This window comes from Oncorhynchus kisutch, unplaced genomic scaffold (assembly GCF_002021735.2).
Source record: "Oncorhynchus kisutch isolate 150728-3 unplaced genomic scaffold, Okis_V2 scaffold806, whole genome shotgun sequence".
NCBI lineage: Eukaryota > Metazoa > Chordata > Actinopteri > Salmoniformes > Salmonidae > Oncorhynchus > Oncorhynchus kisutch.
Window position 1 is genome coordinate 32,783 of NW_022262751.1, and position 22,218 is coordinate 55,000.

Below are 22,218 nucleotides of genomic sequence, written 5' to 3' on the forward strand. Positions count from 1 at the left end.
TGAGACAGGTTATATTACCTGTTGGTAACAGAGGTATTGAGACAGGTTATATTACCTGTTGGTAACAGAGGTACTGAGACAGGTTGTAACAGAGGTACTGAGACAGGTTATATTACCTGTTGGTATTGGTTACAGAGGTACTGAGACAGGTTATATTACCTGTTGGTAACAGAGGTACTGAGACAGGTTATATTACCTGTTGGTAACAGAGGTACTGAGACAGGTTATATTACCTGTTGGTAACAGAGGTACTGAGACAGGTTGTATTACCTGTTGGTTACAGAGGTACTGAGACAGGTTTGTATTACCTGTTGGTAACAGAGGTACTGAGACAGGTTGTATTACCTGTTGGTAACAGAGGTACTGAGACAGGTTATATTACCTGTTGGTTACAGAGGTACTGAGACAGGTTGTAACAGAGGTACTGAGACAGGTTATATTACCTGTTGGTAACAGAGGTACTGAGACAGGTTATATTACCTGTTGGTATCAGAGGTATTGAGACAGGTTATATTACCTGTTGGTATCAGAGGTATTGAGACAGGTTATATTACCTGTTGGTTACAGAGGTACTGAGACAGGTTGTATTACCTGTTGGTAACAGAGGTACTGAGACAGGTTATATTACCTGTTGGTATCAGAGGTATTGAGACAGGTTATATTACCTGTTGGTATTGGTTACAGAGGTACTGAGACAGGTTATATTACCTGTTGGTATTGGTTACAGAGGTACTGAGACAGGTTATATTACCTGTTGGTAACAGAGGTACTGAGACAGGTTGTAACAGAGGTACTGAGACAGGTTATATTACCTGTTGGTAACAGAGGTACTGAGACAGGTTATATTACCTGTTGGTATTGGTTACAGAGGTACTGAGCCAGGTAGACGATGAGTTCCCGTCCTACCGCCTCGTTGCCGTGCATGTTTCCGATGTACTTAAACTCTGGCTCACCTGGGGAAAGAGAAACACAGGTTAGGTCAACACACACACACAGGTTAGGTCAACACACACACAGGTTAGGTCAACACACACACAGGTTAGGTCAACGCACACACAGGTTAGGTCAAAACACACAGGTTAGGTCAAAACACACAGGTTAGGTCAACACACACACACAGGTTAGGTCAAAACACACAGGTTAAGTCAAAACACACAGGTTAGGTCAACAAACACAGGTTAGGTCAACACACACAGGTTAGGTCAAAACACACAGGTTAAGTCAAAACACACAGGTTAGGTCAAAACACACAGGTTAGGTCAACACACACACACACAGGTTAGGTCAAAACACACAGGTTAGGTCAAAACACACACTGGTTAAGTCTAGTCAAAACACACAGGTTAGGTCAACACACACATAGGTTAGGTCAAAACACACAGGTTAGGTCAAAACACACAGGTTAGGTCAAAACACACAGGTTAGGTCAACATATGATATGATGTTTCCAAATCCATGTTCAGTCCTACAGAGTATCACAGAGTATCTACCCATGTTCAGTCCTACAGAGTATCACAGAGTATCTACCCATGTTCAGTCCTACAGAGTAACTACCCATGTTCAGTCCTACAGAGTATCACAGAGTAACTACCCATGTTCAGCCCTACAGAGTATCACATAGTATCTATCCATGTTCAGTCCTACAGAGTAACTACCCATGTTCAGCCCTACAGAGTATCACATAGTATCTATCCATGTTCAGTCCTACAGAGTATCACAGAGTAACTACCCATGTTCAGTCCTACAGAGTATCACAGAGTAACTACCCATGTTCAGTCCTACAGAGTAACTACCAATGTTCAGTCATACAGAGTAACTACCCATGTTCAGTCATACAGAGTATCACAGAGTAACTACCCATGTTCAGTCATACAGAGTATCACAGAGTAACTACACATGTTCAATCCTACAGAGTATCACAGATTATCTTCCCAGGTCTGTCTCCTGGTGTCTTAACTACAACCCTCTGGTCTACATCAGCAGAGTCTTCTCTTTCTGTCTCCTGGTGTCTTAACTACAACCCTCTGGTCTACATCAGCAGAGTCTTCTCTTTCTGTCTCCTGGTGTCTTAACTACAACCCTTGGGTCTACATCAGCAGAGTCTTCTCTTTCTGTCTTCTGATGTCTTAAAGAGACTACAACCCTCTGGTCTACATCAGCAGAGTCTTCTCTTTCTGTCTCCTGGTGTCTTAAAGAGACTACAACCCTCTGGTCTACATCAGCAGAGTCTTCTCTTTCTGTCTCCTGGTGTCTTAAAGAGACTACAACCCTCTGGTCTACATCAGCAGAGTCTTCTCTTTCTGTCTCCTGAGGTCTTAACTACAACCCTCTGGTCTACATCAGCAGAGTCTTCTCTTTCTGTCTCCTGGTGTTTTAAAGAGACTACAACCGTCTGGTCTACATCAGCATAGTTGTCTCTTTCTGTCTCCTGGTGTCTTAAAGAGACTACAACCCTCTGGTCTACATCAGCAGAGTCTTCTCTTTCTGTCTCCTGGTGTCTTAAAGAGACTACAACCCTCTGGTCTACATCAGTAGAGTCTTCTCTTTCTGTCTCCTGATGTCTAAAGAGACTACAACCCTCTGGTCTACATCAGCAGTCTTCTCTGTCTGTCTCCTGGTGTCTTAACTACAACCCTCTGGTCTACATCAACAGAGTCTTCTCTTTCTGTCTCCTGGTGTCTTAACTACAACCATCTGGTCTACATCAGCAGAGTCTTCTCTTTCTGTCTCCTGAGGTCTTAAAGAGACTACAACCCTCTGGTCTACATCAGCAGAGTCTTCTCTTTCTGTCTCCTGGTGTCTTAACTACAACCCTCTGGTCTACATCAGCAGAGTCTTCTCTTTCTGTCTCCTGGTGTCTTAAAGAGACTACAACCCTCTGGTCTACATCAGCAGAGTCTGCTCTTTCTGTCTCCTGGTGTCTTAAAGAGACTACAACCCTCTGGTCTACATCAGCAGAGTCTTCTCTTTCTGTCTCCTGGTGTCTTAAAGAGACTACAACCCTCTGGTCTACATCAGCAGAGTCTTCTCTTTCTGTCTCCTGGTGTCTTAAAGAGACTACAACCCTCTGGTCTACATCAGCAGAGTCTTCTCTACCTCCAATCTAACTCTGTGATAAAAGTGATGTCTCCAGTCTGTGATGTCTCCAGTCTGTGATGTCTCCTGTCTGTGATGCCTCCTGTCTGTGAACGTACTGTGATGTCTACTGCCTGTGATGTCTCCTGTCTGTGATGTCTCCTGTCTGTGATAGATCTGTGATGTCTCCTGTCTGTGATGTCTCCTGTCTGTGATGCCTCCTGTCTGTGATGCCTCCTGTCTGTGATGCCTCCTGTCTGTGAACGTACTGTGATGTCTACTGTCTGTGATGTCTCCTGTCTGTGATATTTCCTGCCTGTGATGTCTCCTGTCTGTGATGTCTCCGGTCTGTGATAGATCTGTGATGTCTCCTGTCTGTGATGTCTCCAGTCTGTGATGTCTCCTGTCTGTGATGCCTCCTGTCTATGATAGACCTGTACGTCACACTGCCACGCTAACACACACACACTCACACACACACACACACACACATACACACACACAGACACACACACACACACACACACACGTCACACTACACTTCCCACTGTTACCACAGAGACGGTGCCAAATACAGGAGACAAATTAATGGACAACAAGGTGACTCATGTGTTTTTTTGACCAGTCATTATATCTCACCAGCTGCTATCCTCACCTGCACACACAACACAAAGAGAGAAAAAATATATATATGGAGAGAGAAAGGGTTGGAGAGAGATAGGGTTAGAGAGAGAGAGAGAGAGAGAGAGAGAGAGAGAGAGAGAGAGAGAGAGAGAGAGAGAGACAGAGAGAGAGAGAGAGAGAGTGAGAGAGAGAGATAGAGAGATAGCGAGAGAGATGGTTAGAGAGAGAGAGAGAGGAATCATGGGAAAAAATGTCAGCTAGATGCAAGATGGCCTCCTTAACACACTCAGGAGGACATGCAGGGCATAACTAATAACTAAGAAATAAAGAGAGAGAGACAGACAGAGAGAGAGAATGTGGGTTTCCTCAGATGTATAATTGATGATTTCTGGCTGCAACATCGACATCACTCTCTGAAACTTCAGTCCCTATAGTTTGTCCTGTTCGTGATGTGGCTGGTTCTACCTGGTCTCTTCTTCAGTCCCTATAGCTTGTCCTGTTTGTGATGTGGCTGGTTCCACCTGGTCTCCTCTAATTCAGTCCCTATAGTTTGTCCTGTTTGTGATGTGGCTGGTTCTAACTAGTCTCTACCTCAGTCCCTATAGTTTGTCCTGTTTGTGATGTGGCTGGTTCTACCTGGTCTCTACTTCAGTCCCTATAGTTGTCCTGTTTGTGATGTGGCTGGTTCTACCTGGTCTCTACTTCAGTCCCTATAGTTTGTCCTCTTTGTGACGTGTCTGGTTCCACCTGGTCTCCTCTACTTCAGTCCCTATACAGTAGTTGTCCTGTTTGTGATGTGGCTGGTTCCACCTGGTCTCCTCTACTTCAGTCCCTATAGTTTGTCCTGTTTGTGATGTGGCTGGTTCTACCTGGTCTCTACTTCAGTCCCTATAGTTTGTCCTGTTTGTGATGTGGCTGTTCTACCTGGTCTCTACTTCAGTCCCTATAGTTTGTCCTGTTTGTGATGTGGCTGGTTCTACCTAGTCTCTACCTCAGTCCCTATAGTTTGTCCTGTTTGTGATGTGGCTGGTTCTACCTGGTCTCTACTTCAGTCCCTATAGTTTGTCCTGTTTGTGATGTGTCTGGTTCCACCTGGTCTCCTCTACTTCAGTCCCTATACAGTAGTTGTCCTGTTTGTGATGTGGCTGGTTCCACCTGGTCTCCTCTACTTCAGTCCCTATAGTTTGTCCTGTTTGTGATGTGGCTGGTTCTACCTGGTCTCTACTTCAGTCCCTATAGTTTGTCCTGTTTGTGATGTGTCTGGTTCTACCTGGTCTCTACTTCAGTCCCTATAGTTTGTCCTGTTCGTGATGTGGCTGGTTCTACCTGGTCTCTTCTTCAGTCCCTATAGCTTGTCCTGTTTGTGATGTGGCTGGTTCCACCTGGTCTCCTCTACTTCAGTCCCTATAGTTTGTCCTGTTTGTGATGTGGCTGGTTCCAGCTGGTCTCCTCTACTTCAGTCCCTACAGTTTGTCCTGTTTGTGATGTGGCTGGTTCTACCTGGTCTCTACTTCAGTCCCTATAGTTTGTCCTGTTTGTGATGTGGCTGGTTCTACCTGGTCTCTACATTAGTCCCTATAGTTTGTCCTGTTTGTGATGTGGCTGGTTCTACCTGGTCTTTACTTCAGTCCCTATAGTTTGTCCTGTTTGTGATGTGGCTGGTTCTACCTGGTCTCTACTTCAGTCCCTATAGTTTGTCCTGTTTGTGATGTGGCTGGTTCTACCTGGTCTCTACTTCAGTCCCTATAGTTTGTCCTGTTTGTGATGTGTCTGGTTCCACCTGGTCTCCTCTACTTCAGTCCCTATACAGTAGTTGTCCTGCTTTGTGATGTGGCTGGTTTCCACCTGGTCTCCTCTACTTCAGTCCCTATAGTTTGTCCTGTTTGTGATGTGGCTGGTTCTACCTGGTCTCTACTTCAGTCCCTATAGTTTTGTCCTGTTTGTGATGTGGCTGGTTCTACATGGTCTCTACTTCAGTCCCTATAGTTTGTCCTGTTTGTGATGTGGCTGGTTCTACCTGGTCTCTACTTCAGTCCCTATAGTTGTCCTGTTTGTGATGTGGCTGGTTCCACCTGGTCTCTACTTCAGTCCCTATAGTTTGTCCTGTTCGTGATGTGGCTGGTTCTACCTGGTCTCTACTTCAGTCCTATAGTTTGTTCTGTTTGTGATGTGGCTGGTTATATTTGGTCTCTACTTCTGTCCCTATAGTTTGTCCTGTTTGTGATGTGGCTGGTTCTACTTGGTCTCTACTTCAGTCCCTATAGTTTGTCCTGTTGTGATGTGGCTGGTTTATATTTGGTCTCTACTTCTGTCCCTATAGTTGTCCTGTTTGTGATGTGGCTGGTTCTACTTGGTCTCTACTTCGGTCCCTATAGTTTGTCTGTTTGTGATGTGGCTGGTTCTACTTGGTCCTCTACTTCGGTCCCTATAGTTTGTCCTGTTTGTGATGTGGCTTGGTTCCACCTGGTCTCCTCTACTTCAGCCCTATAGTTTGTCCTGTTTGTGATGTGGCTGGTTCCACCTGGTCTCCTCTACTTCAGTTCCCTACAGTTTGTCCTGTTTGTGATGTGGCTGGTTCTACCTGGTCTCTACTTCAGTCCCTATAGTTTGTCCTGTTTGTGATGTGGCTGGTTCTAACTAGTCTCTACCTCAGTCCCTATAGTTTGTCCTGTTTGTGATGTGGCTGGTTCTACCTGGTCTCTACTTCAGTCCCTATAGTGTCCTGTTTGTGATGTGGCTGGTTCTACCTGGTCTCTACTTCAGTCCCTATAGTTTGTCCTGTTTGTGATGTGGCTGGTTCCACCTGGTCTCCTCTACTTCAGTCCCTATAGTTTGTCCTGTTTGTGATGTGTCTGGTTCTACCTGGTTCTACTTCAGTCCCTAAGTTTGTCCTGTTCGTGATGTGGCTGGTTCTACCTGGTCTCTTCTTCAGTCCCTATAGCTTGTCCTGTGTGTGATGTGGCTGGTTCCACCTGGTCTCCTCTACTTCAGTCCCTATAGTTGTCCTGTTTGTGATGTGGCTGGTTCCAGCTGGTCTCCTCTACTTCAGTCCCTACAGTTTGTCCTGTTTGTGATGTGGCTGGTTCTACCTGGTCTCTACTTCAGTCCCTATAGTTTGTCCTGTTTGTGATGTGGCTGGTTCTACCTGGTCTCTACATTAGTCCCTATAGTTTGTCCTGTTTGTGATGTGGCTGGTTCTACCTGGTCTTTAACTTCAGTCCTATAGTTTTGTCCTGTTTGTGATGTGGCTGGTTCTACCTGGTCTCTTACTTCAGTCCCTATAGTTTGTCCTGTTTGGTGATGTGGCTGGTTTCTAACCTGTCTCTACTTCAGTCCCTATAGTTTTGTCCTGTTTGTGATGTGTCTGGTTCCACCTGGTCTCCTCTACTTCAGTCCCTATACAGTAGTTGTCCTGCTTGTGATGTGGCTGGTTCCACCTGGTCTCCTCTACTTCAGTCCCTATAGTTTGTCCTGTTTGTGATGTGGCTGCTTCTACCTGGTCTCTACTTCAGTCCCTATAGTTTGTCCTGTTTGTGATGTGGCTGGTTCTACCTGGTCTCTACTTCAGTCCCTATAGTTTGTCCTGTTTGTGATGTGGCTGGTTCTACCTGGTCTCTACTTCAGTCCCCTATAGTTGTCCTGTTTGTGATGTGGCTGGTTCCACCTGGTCTCTACTTCAGTCCCTATAGTTTGTCCTGTTCGTGATGTGGCTGGTTCTACCTGGTCTCTACTTCAGTCCTATAGTTTGTTCTGTTTGTGATGTGGCTGGTTATATTTGGTCTCTACTTCTGTCCCTATAGTTTTGTCCTGTTTGTGATGTGGCTGGTTCTACTTGGTCATCTACTTCAGTCCCTATAGTTTGTCCTGTTTGTGATGTGGCTGGTTATATTTGGTCTCTACTTCTGTCCCTATAGTTTGTCCTGTTTGTGATGTGGCTGGTTCTACTTGGTCTCTACTTCGGTCCCTATAGTTTGTCCTGTTTGTGATGTGGCTGGTTCCACCTGGTCTCCTCTACTTCAGCCCCTATAGTTTGTCCTGTTTGTGATGTGGCTGGTTCCACCTGGTCTCCTCTACTTCAGTCCTACAGTTTGTCCTGTTTGTGATGTGGCTGGTTCTACCTGGTCTCTACTTCAGTCCCTATAGTTTGTCCTGTTTGTGATGTGGCTTGGTTTCTACCTGGTCTCTACTTCAGTCCCTATAGTTTGTCCTGTTTGTGATGTGGCTGGTTCTAACTGGTCTCTACTTCAGTCCCTATAGTTTGTCCTGTTTGTGATGTGGCTGGTTCTACCTGGTCTCTACTTCAGTCCCTATAGTTGTCCTGTTTGTGATGTGGCTGGTTCTACCTGGTCTCTACTTCAGTCCCTATAGTTTGTCCTGTTTGTGATGTGGCTGGTTCCACCTGGTCTCCTCTACTTCAGTCCCTATAGTTTGTCCTGTTTGTGATGTGGCTGGTTCCACCTGGTCTCTCTACTTCAGTCCCTATAGTTTGTCCTGTTTGTGATGTGGCTGGTTCTACCTGGTCTCTACTTCAGTCCCTATAGTTTGTCCTGTTTGTGATGTGGCTGGTTCTACCTGGTCTCTAATTCAGTCCCTATAGTTTGTCCTGTTTGTGATGTGGCTGGTTCTACCTGGTCTCTACTTCAGTCCCTATAGTTTGTCCTGTTTGTGATGTGGCTGGTTCTACCTGGTCTCTACTTCAGTCCCTATAGTTTGTCCTGTTTGTGATGTGTCTGGTTCCACCTGGTCTCCTCTACTTCAGTCCCTATACAGTTTGTCCTGTTTGTGATGTGGCTGGTTCCACCTGGTCTCCTCTACTTCAGTCCCTATAGTTTGTCCTGTTTGTGATGTGGCTGGTTCTACCTGGTCTCTACTTCAGTCCCTATAGTTTGTCCTGTTTGCGATGTGTCTGGTTCCACCTGGTCTCCTCTACTTCAGTCCCTATAGTTGTCCTGTTTGTGATGTGGCTGGTTCTACCTGGTCTCTACTTCAGTCCCTATAGTTTGTCCTGTTTGTGATGTGGCTGGTTCTACCTGGTCTCCTCTACTTCAGTCCCTATAGTAGTTGTCCTGTTTGTGATGTGGCTGGTTCTACCTGGTCTCCTCTACTTCAGTCCCTATAGTTTGTCCTGTTTGTGATGTGGCTGGTTCTACCTGGTCTCCTCTACTTCAGTCCCTATAGTTTGTCCTGTTTGTGATGTGGCTGGTTCTACCTGGTCTCCTCTACTTCAGTCCCTATAGTTTGTCCTGTTTGTGATGTGGCTGGTTCTACCTGGTCTCTACTTCAGTCCCTATAGTTTGTCCTGTTTGTGATGTGGCTGGTTCTACCTGGTCTCTACTTCAGTCCCTATAGTTTGTCCTGTTTGTGATGTGGCTGGTTCTACCTGGTCTCTACTTCAGTCCCTATAGTTTGTCCTGTTTGTGATGTGGCTGGTTCTACCTGGTCTCTACTTCAGTCCCTATAGTTTGTCCTGTTTGTGATGTGGCTGGTTCTACCTGGTCTCTACTTCAGTCCCTATAGTTTGTCCTGTTTGTGATGTGGCTGGTTCCACCTGGTCTCTCTACTTCAGTCCCTATAGTTTGTCCTGTTTGTGATGTGGCTGGTTCTACCTGGTCTCTACTTCAGTCCCTATAGTTTGTCCTGTTTGTGATGTGTCTGGTTCTACCTGGTCTCCTCTACTTCAGTCCCTATAGTTTGTCCTGTTTGCGATGTGTCTGGTTCCACCTGGTCTCCTCTACTTCAGTCCCTATAGTTTGTCCTGTTTGTGATGTGTCTGGTTCTACCTGGTCTCTACTTCAGTCCCTATAGTTTGTCCTGTTTGTGATGTGGCTGGTTCTACCTGGTCTCCTCTACTTCAGTCCCTATACAGTAGTTGTCCTGTTTGTGATGTGGCTGGTTCTACCTGGTCTCCTCTACTTCAGTCCCTATAGTTTGTCCTGTTTGTGATGTGGCTGGTTCTACCTGGTCTCCTCTACTTCAGTCCCTATAGTTTGTCATGTTTGTGATGTGGCTGGTTCTACCTGGTCTCCTCTACTTCAGTCCCTATAGTTTGTCCTGTTTGTGATGTGGCTGCTTCTACCTGGTCTCTACTTCAGTCCCTATAGTTTGTCCTGTTTGTGATGTGGCTGGTTCTACCTGGTCTCTACTTCAGTCCCTATAGTTTGTCCTGTTTGTGATGTGGCTGGTTCCACCTGGTCTCTACTTCAGTCCCTATAGTTTGTCCTGTTTGTGATGTGGCTGGTTCTACCTGGTCTCCTCTACTTCAGTCCCTATAGTTTGTCCTGTTTGTGATGTGGCTGGTTCTACCTGGTCTCTCTACTTCAGTCCCTATAGTTTGTCATGTTTGTGATGTGGCTGGTTCTACCTGGTCTCCTCTACTTCAGTCCCTATAGTTTGTCCTGTTTGTGATGTGGCTGGTTCTACCTGGTCTCTACTTCAGTCCCTATAGTTTGTCCTGTTTGTGATGTGGCTGGTTCTACCTGGTCTCTACTTCAGTCCCTATAGTTTGTCCTGTTTGTGATGTGGCTGGTTCCACCTGGTCTCTACTTCAGTCCCTATAGTTTGTCCTGTTTGTGATGTGGCTGGTTCTACCTGGTCTCTACTTCAGTCCCTATAGTTTGTCCTGTTTTGATGTGGCTGGTTCTACCTGGTCTCTACTTCAGTCCCTATAGTTTGTCCTGTTTGTGATGTGGCTGGTTCTACCTGGTCTCTACTTCAGTCCCTATAGTTTGTCCTGTTTGTGATGTGGCTGGTTCTACCTGGTCTCTACTTCAGTCCCTATAGTTTGTCCTGTTTGTGATGTGGCTGGTTCTACCTGGTCTCTACTTCAGTCCCTATAGTTTGTCCTGTTTGTGATGTGGCTGGTTCCACCTGGTCTCCTACTTCAGTCCCTATAGTTTGTCCTGTTTGTGATGTGGCTGGTTCTACCTGGTCTCTACTTCAGTCCCTATAGTTTGTCCTGTTTGTGATGTGTCTGGTTCTACCTGGTCTCCTCTCTACTTCAGTCCCTATAGTTTGTCCTGTTTGTGATGTGGCTGGTTCGCCTGGTCTCCTCTACTTCAGTCCCTATAGTTTGTCCTGTTTGTGATGTGTCTGGTTCTACCTGGTCTCTACTTCAGTCCCTATAGTTTGTCCTGTTTGTGATGTGGCTGGTTCTACCTGGTCTCTTCTACTTCAGTCCCTATAGTTTGTCCTGTTTGTGATGTGGCTGGTTCTACCTGGTCTCCTCTACTTCAGTCCCTATAGTTTGTCCTGTTTGTGATGTGGCTGGTTCTACCTGGTCTCCTCTACTTCAGTCCCTATAGTTTGTCTTGTTTGTGATGTGGCTGGTTCTACCTGGTCTCTCTCTACTTCAGCCTCCTATAGTTTGTCCTGTTTGTGATGTGGCTGGTTCTACCTGGTCTCCTCTACTTAGTCCCTATAGTTTGTCCTGTTTGTGATGTGCTGGTTTCTACCTGGTCTCTCTACTTCAGTCCCTATAGTTGTCCTGTTTGTGATGTGGCTGGTTCACCTGGTCTCTACTTCAGTCCCTATAGTTTGTCCTGTTTGTGATGTGGCTGGTTCTACCTGGTCTCTACTTCAGTCCTATAGGTTGTCTGTTGTGATGTGGCTGGTTCCACCTGGTCTCTACTTCAGTCCCTATAGTTTGTCCTGTTTGTGATGTGGCTGGTTCTACCTGGTCTCTCTACTTCAGTCCCTATAGTTTGTTCTGTTTGTGATGTGGCTGGTTTAATTTGTCTCTACTTCAGTCCCTATAGTTTTGTCCTGTTTGTGATGTGGCGGTTCTACTTGGTCTCTACTTCAGTCCCTATAGTTTGTCCTGTTTGTGATGTGGCTGGTTCTATTGGTCTCTACTTCTGTCCCTATAGTTTGTCCTGTTTGTGATGTGGCTGGTTCTATCTGGTCTCTACTTCAGTCCCTATAGTTTGTCCTGTTTGTGATGTGGCTGGTTCTACACCTGGTCTCCTCTACTTCAGCCCTAGTTTGTCCTGTTTGTGATGTGGTGGTTCCACCTGGTCTCCTCTACTTCAGTCCCTATATAGTGTCCTGTTTGTGATGTGGCTGGTTCTCTACCTGGTCTTCTACTTCAGTCCCTATAGTTGTCCTGTTTGTGATGTGNCAGAACATGGACAGAAACAGACAGAAGATGAAAACATAAAAATAAAGAGGAGGAATGTCACTCTCTTCCCCTCTCTCCTCTCTCTCTCTTCTCTCTCTCTCCCCTTCCCCTCTCTCTCTCTCGTTCCTCTTCCCCTTCTCTCTCTCTTTTCTCTCTCTTCTCTCTCTATCTCCTCCCTCCTTTCTCCCCCCTCCCCCTCCCTCTCTCTCTCTCTCTTTTCTCTTCTCTCTCTCTCTCTTACCCTCCCCTTTCTCTTCCCTCTCTCTCTCTCTCTCTCTCTTTCTTTCTTCTCTCTCTCTCTACCCCTCCCCCCTTTCTCTTCCCCTCTCTCTCCTCTCTTTCTATCTCTTTCTCTTCTCTCCCTCGCCTTTCTCTTCCCTCTCTCTTTCTCTTTCTATCTCTCTCTCTCTCTCCCTCCCCCTTTCTCTTCCCCTCTCTCTCTTTCTTCTCTCTCTCTCTCTTCCCCTCCCCCTTTCTCTTCCCCTTCTCTCTATCTCTCTCTCTTCTCCTCCCCCCTTCTCTCCCCGTCTCTCTTTCTCTCTCTCTCTTTCTCTTTCCCTCCCATTTCTTTCTCTCTCTCTATCCATCGTGTTTCTACAGTGTGTGTGCATTGGAGGGTGGGAGGCTGGTTGCCCCCGGAGACGGGAGCTGAGCTGCATGTACAGGATGGAAACTAATCAGGGACCAATAACCAACACACATCGTGACTCAAGCTTATGCACGTTATGCAGAATGTTATGAAGAGTGATCAGATGAATTTCAATCATTGCAAAGTCCCTCTTTTGCCATGAACCCCCCCCCCAAAAACTATTCCACTGCATTTCAGCACTGCCACCAAAAGGACCAGCTGACATCATGTCAATGTTCTCTCGTTAACACAGGTGTGAGTGTTGACGAGGATAAGGCTGGAGATCACTCTGTCATGCTGATTGAGTTCGAATAACAGACTGGAAGCTTCAAAAGGAGGGTGGTGCTTGGAATAATTTTTCTTCCTCTGTCAACCATGGTTACCTGCAAGGAACCACGTTGCCGTCAATCATTGCTTCGCACAAAAAGAGCTTCACAGGCAAGGATATTGCTGCCAGTAAGATTGCACCTAAATCAACCATTTATCGAATCATCAAGAACTTCAAGGAGAGCGGTTGAATTGTTGTGAAGAAGGCTTCAGGGCACCCAAGAAAGTACAGCAAGCGCCAGGACCGTCTCCTAAAGTTGATTCAGCTGCGGGATCGGGGCACCACCAGTACAGAGCTTGCTCAGGAATGGCAGCAGGCAGGTGTGAGTGCATCTGCACGCACAGTGAGGCGAAGACTTTTGGAGGATGGCCTGGTGTCAAGAAGGGCAGCAAAGAAGCCACTTCTCTCCAGGAAAAACATCAGGGACAGACTGATATTCTGAAAAAGGTACAGGGATTAGACTGCTGATGGCTGGGGTAAAAGTCATTTTCTCTGATAAATTCCCTTTCCGATTGTTTGGGGCATCCGGAAAAAACCTTGTCTGGAGAAGACAAGGTGAGCGCTACCACCATCAGTCCTGTGTCATGCCAACAGTGTCATGCCTTCTCAGCCAAGGGCTCACTCACAATTTTGCCTGAGACCACAGCTGTGAATAAAGAATGGTACCAACACATCCTCCAAGAGCAACTTCTCCCAAACCATCCAGGAACAGTTTGGTGACAAACAATGCCTTTTTCAGCACGATGGAGCACATTGCCATAAGGCAAAAGTGATAACTAAGTGGCTCTGGGAACAAAACATCGATATTTTGGGTCCATGGCCAGGAAACTCCCCAGACCTTAATCCCATTGAGAACTTCTGGTCAATCCTCAAGAGGCGGGTGGACAAACAAAAACCCACAAATTCTGACAAACTCCAAGCATTTATTATGCAGGAAAGGGCTGCCATCAGTCAGGATGTGGCCCAGAAGTTAATTGACAGCATGCCAGGGCGAATTGCAGAGGTCTTGAAAAAGAAGGGTCAACACTGCAAATATTGACTCTGCATCAACTTCATGTAATTGTCAATAAAAGCCTTTGACACTTATGAAATGCTTGTAATTATACTTCAGTATTCCATAGTAACATCTGGCAAAAATATCTGAAGACACTAAAGCAGCAAACTTTGTATAAATGTATATTTGTGTCAATCCTCAAAACTTTTGGTCACGACTGTACAAACAATAGTAAGCAAGTGTAAACACCATGGGACCACGCAGCCGTCATAACCGCTCAGGAAGGAGACATTCTGTCTCCTAGAGATCAACGTACTTTGGTGCGAAAAGTGCAAATCAATCCCAAAACAACAGCAAAGGAACTTGTGAAGATGCTGGAGGAAACGGGTACAAAAGTATCAATATCCACAGTAAAATGAGTCCTATATCAACATAACCTGAAAGGCCACTCGGCAAGGAAGAAGCACTGCTCCAAAACCACCATAAAAAAGCCAGACTACAGTTTGCAATTGCACAAAGATCGTACTTTTTGGAGTCCTCTGGTCTGATGAAACAAAAATAGAACTGTTTGGCCATAATGACCATCGTTATGTTTGGAGGAAAAAGGGGGAGGCTTGCAAGCTGAAGAACACCATCCCAACCGTGAAGCACAGGGGTGGCAGCATCATGTTGTGGGGGTGCTTTGCTGCAGGAGGGACTGGTGCACTTCACAAAATAGATTGCATCATGAGGGAAGAAAATTAGAAAATTATGTTGATATATTGAAGAAAGATCTCAAGACATCAGACAGGAAGTTAAAGCTTGGTCGCAAATGGGTCTTCCAAATGGACAATGACCCCAAGCATACTTCCAAAGTTGTGGCAAAATGGCTTAAGGACAACAAAGTCCTGACCTCAATCCTATAGAAATTTGTGGGCAGAACTGAAAAAGCGTGTGCGAGCAAGGAGGCCTACAAACCTGACTCAGTTACACCAGCTCTGTCAGGAGGAATGGGCCAAAATTCACCCAACTTATTGTGGGAAGTTTGTGGAAGGCTAACCAAAACATTTGACCCAAGTTAAACAATTTAAAGACAATGCTACCAAATACTAATTGAGTGTATGTAAACTTCTGACCCACTGGGAATGTGATGAAAGAAATAAAAGCTGAAATAAATAATTCTCTCTACTATTATTCTGACATTTCACATTCTTAAAATAAAGTGGTGATCCTAACTGACCTAAGACAGGGAATTTGTACAAGGATTAAATGTCAAGAACTGTGAAAAACTGAGTTTAAATGTATTAGGCTAAGTGTACGTAAACTTCTGAATTCAACTGTACCTTCACCTCTCTCTCTCACACACACGCACACACACACACACACACACACACACACACACACACACACACACACACACACACACACACACACACACACAAGTGTACGTGGCTAAGGTGTACACACACACACACACACGTCACCTGCTGTTCTTCAGCCTACATCTGTCAATCAACGGGGTCTGTAGTGACATCACTATAGGTAAGAGGTACACCCCATAATACTGTAACCCTAACACCTGTAGCCTAGCAACCAGACAGACAGGCAGACAGCGTGGCAGACAGCACTATCGCTGTTGTCATGGTGACTGATACATTAACTGAACCTAGGGGGTTAATGAAGTAGACACATATTTACTTCCTTCCTTCGTGTCCTTACTTCCTTACTTTCTATAGGCTATTTACATCAAACAGCTGTTCTCTAATTGCAAAGGTATGAGTCATAGTGTTAATAGCGGCTCAGACTGTGGCTATAACGGTGTGAATAAAGATGATGAGACAGATGAATTCATCTAACAGTGGCTTCCATTTGCCGTGACTGTCTGATCAGAGCCAGAGCGATCACGGTTGGTTCAGCATCCCGGCCTGCTTCCGGGAGCACCTATACCGTGAGTCCCTCTCCTCCTGTAAAATGGCGGCGATGCCTTGCTTCCACAACCATCCAACACCCCCTCAAAACACACACACATCACACACACATACACACACTGCGGTCCTCATTACAACGACACACCTGCGCAGGCAGCATCATCATCTAACCCCGTTACTAGGCAGTGGCATACAGCCTGCCCGCCCTGCCTGACATCATAAAACAGACGGTGCACCGTGTAGCCTCTGTTACAGCCCGCCCTGCCTGACATCATAAAACAGACGGTGCACCGTGTAGCCTCTCTGTTACAGCCCGCCCTGCCTAACATCATAAAACAGACGGTGCACCGTGTAGCCTCTCTGTTACAGCCCGCCCTGCCTAACATCATAAAACAGACGGTGCACCGTGTAGCCTCTCTGTTACAGCCCGCCCTGCCTGACATCATAAAACAGACGTGTAGCCTCTGTTACAGACAGCCATTCTGCGCTAAAACAGGACTGTATAAACAGACTAGTCATTCTGCGCTACAACAGGGACTAGTCATTCTGCGCTAAAACAGGACTGTATAAACAGACCAGTCATTCTGCGCTAAAACAGGGCTGTATAAACAGACCAGTCATTCTGCGCTAAAACAGGGCTGTATAAACAGACCAGGCGTCGCCGCGCTACCGTGGAGCTATATTACCGTCTTATGAAAAAGGTCAACCGGTTTAATAAAGAGAGACGGGGAACGGGGGTGTCACTGACCAGCCTCGTGCGTCCCGGGGTTGTCTGACATCTCCAGGACCAGCAACTCGCGGCCCTCGAAGCTCTCCCCCACCGTGTAGATGCGCGTGATTGATGGACACTGCAGCCATACCGAAACGAGAGCCTTCCGTAGTTCCTCATACCGGTGATACTCGAACGAGATCTCCCCTTCCTCAGCCCCGGTAACGGGCCCGGTAGTGGACAGGACCGCCAGGGTCCACAGCAACACCAACGACACGAATCGGTTCATTGTTTCTCTCCGTTTCGCTCTCTCTGTCTGTCTGTTGTTCTATCTGCAGTCAGTTTGAGCCTTATCTCTCTAGTGCAGCCTTGCTCTGAGCTATAAATATACCCTCTCTCTCTCTCTCTCTCTCTCTCTGTGATGCGTGACTGTACCTGAGCTCCCCCCCCTCTTTCTCTCTCTCTCTCTCTCTCTCCCTCTCTCTCTCTCTCTGTCTCTCTCTCTCTCTCTCTCTCCCTCTTTCTCTCTCTCTCTCTCTCTCTCTCTCTCTCTCTCTCTGTCTCTCCACTCTCTCTCTCTCTCACTCTCTCTCTCTCTCTCTGTCTCTCACTCTCTCTCTCTCTCTCTCTCTCTCTCACGTCTCTCTCTCTCTCTCTCTCTCTCTCCACTCTCTCTCTCTCTCTCTCCTCTGTGATGCATGACTGTACCTGAGCTCCCCCCCTCTTTCTCTCTCTCTCTCTCTCTCTCTCTCTCTCTCTCTCTCTCTCTCTCTCTCTGTGATGCATGACTGTACCTGAGCTCCCCCCTCTTTCTTTCTCTCTCTCTCTCTCTCTCTCTCTCTCCCCTCTGGGATGCGTGACTGTACCTGAGCTCCCCCTCTCTCTCTCTCTCTCTCTCTCTCTCACTCTCTCTCTCTCTCTCTCTCTCTCTCTCTCTCTCTCTCTCCTCTGGGATGTACGACTGTACCTGAGCTCCCCCTTTCTCCCTTTCTCCCTCCCTCTATCCCTCTCCCTCCCTCCATACCTCCCTCTCTATAACACGATGAATGGGTGGGGAGGGACTTTGGTGTGTGTTCACACTGCAGAGTAGAGATGCAGTGGAGTGTGCCTCAGGGTTGGGGTTAATTCCAGTCAAATACTCTCTCCCTCTAAATTACATTTCAATGAATTCAAATGCGAGGTCAGTCTTTGAATTCAGAGATAATAACCTTGCTCTCAATTCCCATTGTGATGTAATTCCCTTGTGTTTCTCTGTCGTTGTTCAGATTTCACACTATTGTGGAGAGATGTACTCTTTGGATTCTTTACATACAATAGAAATAAGCGGAATCATTTTTATGTAACTAATTTCATTATTCTTTTGGCCAAATTTCATATACACAAATGTACATTTACAAACAGAAAACCACATTTTCTTACCCTACAAAAAGAAATTGAACTGTAATTTTAAGACGGTTAAATGCTCTACTAACAAAAAAGCTGTTAGAATTGTCAGTATATGCATGTCCCTTAAGGTCCTTGTGTAATTATAATGTGATAAACAGACCAGTCATTCTGCGCTAAAACAGGACTAGTCATTCTGCGCTAAAACAGGGCTGTATAAACAGACCAGGCGTCGCCGCGCTACCGTGGAGCTATATTACCGTCTTATGAAAAAGGTTTACATACAATAGAAATAAGCGGAATCATTTTATGTCATTAATTTCATTATTCTTTTGGCCAAATTTCATATACACAAATGTAAATTTACAAACAGAAAACCACATTTTCATACCCTACAAAAATATATTGTACCCCCTAGCCCCGCCCCCTAGCCCCGCCCCCAGACCCGCCCCTAGCTTGATTGTCCATTGTTTGTAATCTATGTATGCTTGTGTTCCCTCATGTGCTTTATGTATTGATTTGTTATTATACAAATTAAAATTAAAAGATACGTGAACATGCCAGTTATAGCTAGCTAATAAAGAGCTACGTTAAGAAAAAAATAAAAATAAAAATGGTGTCGTTGTTCAGACAGCCGAGCTGTACAGGAAATAGAAGGACAACACACGGCACCGACAGAGAAGAGCAACATCCTACGAGTTCCAACCCAATTATTTAGTGACTTTTGTTTCCTGTTTATCTTTGACTTTGTTTCCTGTTTATCTTTGACTTTGTTTCCTGTTTATCTTGACTTTGTTTCCTGTTTATCTTTGACTTTGTTTCCTGTTTATCTTGACTTTGTTTCCTGTTTATCTTTGACTTTGTTTCCTGTTTATCTTGACTTTGTTTCCTGTTTATCTTGACTTTGTTTCCTGTTTATCTTTGACTTTGTTTCCTGTTTATCTTTGACTTTGTTTCCTGTTTATCTTGACTTTGTTTCCTGTTTATCTTGACTTTGTTTCCTGTTTATCTTGACTTTATGTACAGAATGTTCATAGTATTATCACATATGACCACCAAGTACTTCTGGAAATCAGATCGACAGTGACTGACCTCCTTTTAGAGCGACCAAAAACACTGCAGACACAGATGGCAGGACATGAGAATGTACCAAAAACACTGCAGACAGCAGGACATGAGAATGTACCAACAACACTGCAGACAGCAGGACATGAGAATGTACCAACAACACTGCAGACACAGACAGCGGGACATGAGAATGTACCAACAACACTGCAGACAGCAGGACATGAGAATGTACCAACAACACTGCAGACAGCAGGACATGAGAATGTACCAACAACACTGCAGACAGCAGGACATGATAATGTACCCAAAAACACTACAGACACAGATGGCGGGACATGAGAATGTACCAAAAACACTGCAGATGGCGGGACATGAGAATGTACCAAAAACACTGCAGACAGCGGGACATGATAATGTACCAACAACACTGCAGACAGCAGGACATGAGAATGTACCAACAACACTGCAGACAGCAGGACATGAGAATGTACCAAAAACACTGCAGACACAGGCAGCAGGACATGAGAATGTACCAACAACACTGCAGACAGCGGGACATGAGAATGTACCAAAAACACTGCAGACAGCGGGACATGAGAATGTACCAACAACACTGCAGACAGCGGGACATGAGAATGTACCAAAAACACTGCAGACAGCGGGACATGAGAATGTACCAACAACACTGCAGACAGCGGGACATGAAAATGTACCAACAACACTGCAGACAGCGGGACATGAGAATGTACCAACAACACTGCAGACACAGACAGCGGGACATGAGACCAGAACCACACGGGGGGACCTAGTGAATGACCTGCAGAGAGCTGGGACCAAAGTAACAAAGCCTACCATCAGTAACACACTACGCCGCCAGGGACTCAAATCCTGCAGTGCCAGACGTGTCCCCCTACTTAAGCCAGTACATGTCCAGGCCCGTCTGAAGTTTGCTAGAGAGCATTTGGATGATCCAAAAGAAGATTGGGAGAATGTCATATGGTCAGATGAAACCAAAATATAACTTTTTGGTAAAAACTCAACTCGTCGTGTTTGGAGGACAAAGAATGCTGAGTTGCATCCAAAGAACACCATACCTACTGTGAAGCATGGGGTGGAAACATCATGCTTTGGGGCTGTTTTTCTGCAAAGGGACCAGGACGACCGATCCGTGTAAAGGAAAGAATGAATGGAGCCATGTATTGTGAGAATTTGAGTGAAAACCTCATTCCATCAGCAAGGGCATTGAAGATGAAACGTGGCTGGGTCTTTCATCATGACAATGATCCCAAACACACCGCCCGGGCAACGAAGGAGTGGCTTCGTAAGAAGCATTTCAAGGTCCTGGAGTGGCCTAGCCAGTCTCCAGATCTCAACCCCATAGAAAATCTTTGGAGGGGGTTGAAAGTCCGTGTTGCCCAGCAACAGCCCCAAAACATCACTGCTCTAGAGGAGGTCTGCATGGAGGAATGGGCCAAAATACCAGCAACAGTGTGTGAAAACCTTGTAAAGACTTACAGAAAACGTTTGATCTCTGTCATTGTCATTGTCATTGTCAGTATTGAGATAAACTTTTGTTATTGACCAAATACTTATTTTCCACCATCATTTGCAAATTAATTCATTAAAAATCCTACAATGTGATTTTCTGGATTTTTTCCCCCTCATTTTGTCTGTCATAGTTGAAGTGTACCTATGATGAAAATTACAGGCCTCTCTCATCTTTTTAAGTGGGAGAACTTGCACAATTGGTGGCTGACTAAATACTTTTTTGTCCCACTGTATATGAGTTGGTCTGTTATAGACCTATAGACTGAATGGGTATATCATATCTATATATGAGTTGGTCTGTTATAGACTGAATGGGTATATAGTATCTATATATGAGTTGGTCTGTTATAGACTGAATGGGTATATCATATCTATATATGAGTTGGTCTATTATAGACCTATAGACTGAATGGGTATATAGTATCTATATATGAGTTGGTCTATTATAGACTGAATGGGTATATAGTATCTATATATGAGTTGGTCTATTATAGACCTATAGACTGAATGGGTATATCATATCTATATATGAGTTGGTCTGTTATAGACTGAATGGGTATATCATATCTATATATGAGTTGGTCTGTTATAGACTGAATGGGTATATAGTATCTATATATGAGTTGGTCTATTATAGACTGAATGGGTATATCATATCTATATATGAGTTGGTCTATTATAGAACTATAGACTGAATGGGTATATAGTATATACAGTACCAGTCAACAGTTTGGACACATCTACTCATTCAAGGGTTTTTCTTTATTTTTTACTATTTTCTACATTGTAGAATAATAGTGAAGACATCAACACTATGAAATAACACATATGGAATCATCTGGTAACCAAAAAAGTGTTAAAAAAATCTACATATATTTTATATTTGAGATTTTATAAAGGGTTCTTCCATGAGGACAGCCGAAGAACCCCTTAGGAACATCTAGTCTAGAACCGTACTGAACTGATATTCTAGAACCGTACTGAACTGATATTCTAGAACCGTACTGAACTGATATTCTAGAACCGTACTGAACTGATATTCTAGAACCGTACTTAACTGATATTCTAGAACCGTACTGAACTGATCTAGAACCATAAAATGGAAGTAAAGTGCTTCAATGAATCCAACTCGTAAAAAAATGGTTTAATTACAATGAACAGTGAAGAAAAACACATTATTAATAATAATCATCTCACCAGGATAATGTTTTTATTCAGGAACAACGGCCTGATGCTATTGGTCAAGACCAGACAATCAATCAATCAATCAATCAAATGTATTTATAAAGCATGAGCAGATGTCACAAAGTGCTTATACAGAAACCCAGCCTCAAACCCCCAACACGCCTGATGGTATCAGGGTCAATTTCAATTCCAGACGATTCAAAAAGTGAATCAGATTCAAAATGTTCCTAATTTAAAAGTATTGAAGAGAATTAGAATGTTTGTGTACTTCCTGAAATGACCCCAAACCTGGATGTTATTGGTCAAGACCAAACAAGGGCTGATGTTATTGGTCAAGACCAAACAAGGGCTGATGTTATTGGTCAAGACCAAACAAGGGCTGATGTTATTGGTCAAGACCAAACAAGGGCTGATGTTATTGGTCAAGACCAGACAAGGGCTGATGTTATTGGTCAAGACTGTTCTACTCTATTTTAGTGTGTTCTTTTCCCACAAGGCATTGCACACTCAGGAGTCCAGTTCTGACCTTCATGAAGTGTGTTTAAGCGTGCATTCATAAGTGCATGTGTCTGTCTGTGTGTGTGTGTGTCTGTCTGTCTGTGTGTGTGTCTGTCTGTCTGTCTGTCTGTCTGTCTGTCTGTCTGTCTGTCTGT

The 22,218-nt window shown here is 44.9% G+C and overlaps 2 protein-coding genes across 2 annotated transcripts in view; both read right to left on the reverse strand.

Annotated features, from left to right (window-relative positions):
- LOC116362185 (carboxypeptidase E-like) overlaps nucleotides 1–16,791 on the reverse strand; it is a 32,372-nt gene extending 15,581 nt beyond the window's left edge. Inside the window, 2 exon segments of the mRNA XM_031816494.1 lie at nucleotides 850–953; nucleotides 16,421–16,791. Of these exon segments, the coding sequence (XP_031672354.1) occupies nucleotides 850–953; nucleotides 16,421–16,670 (354 nt within the window). The 5' untranslated portion in view covers nucleotides 16,671–16,791.
- A 4,718-nt stretch (nucleotides 16,792–21,509) lies between these two features.
- LOC116362186 (methylsterol monooxygenase 1) overlaps nucleotides 21,510–22,218 on the reverse strand; it is a 20,108-nt gene continuing 19,399 nt past the window's right edge. The window contains exon 7 of the mRNA XM_031816495.1: nucleotides 21,510–22,218. This exon is cut by the window's right edge and continues 554 nt beyond it. The gene's annotated coding sequence lies outside the window, so the exon portion shown is untranslated.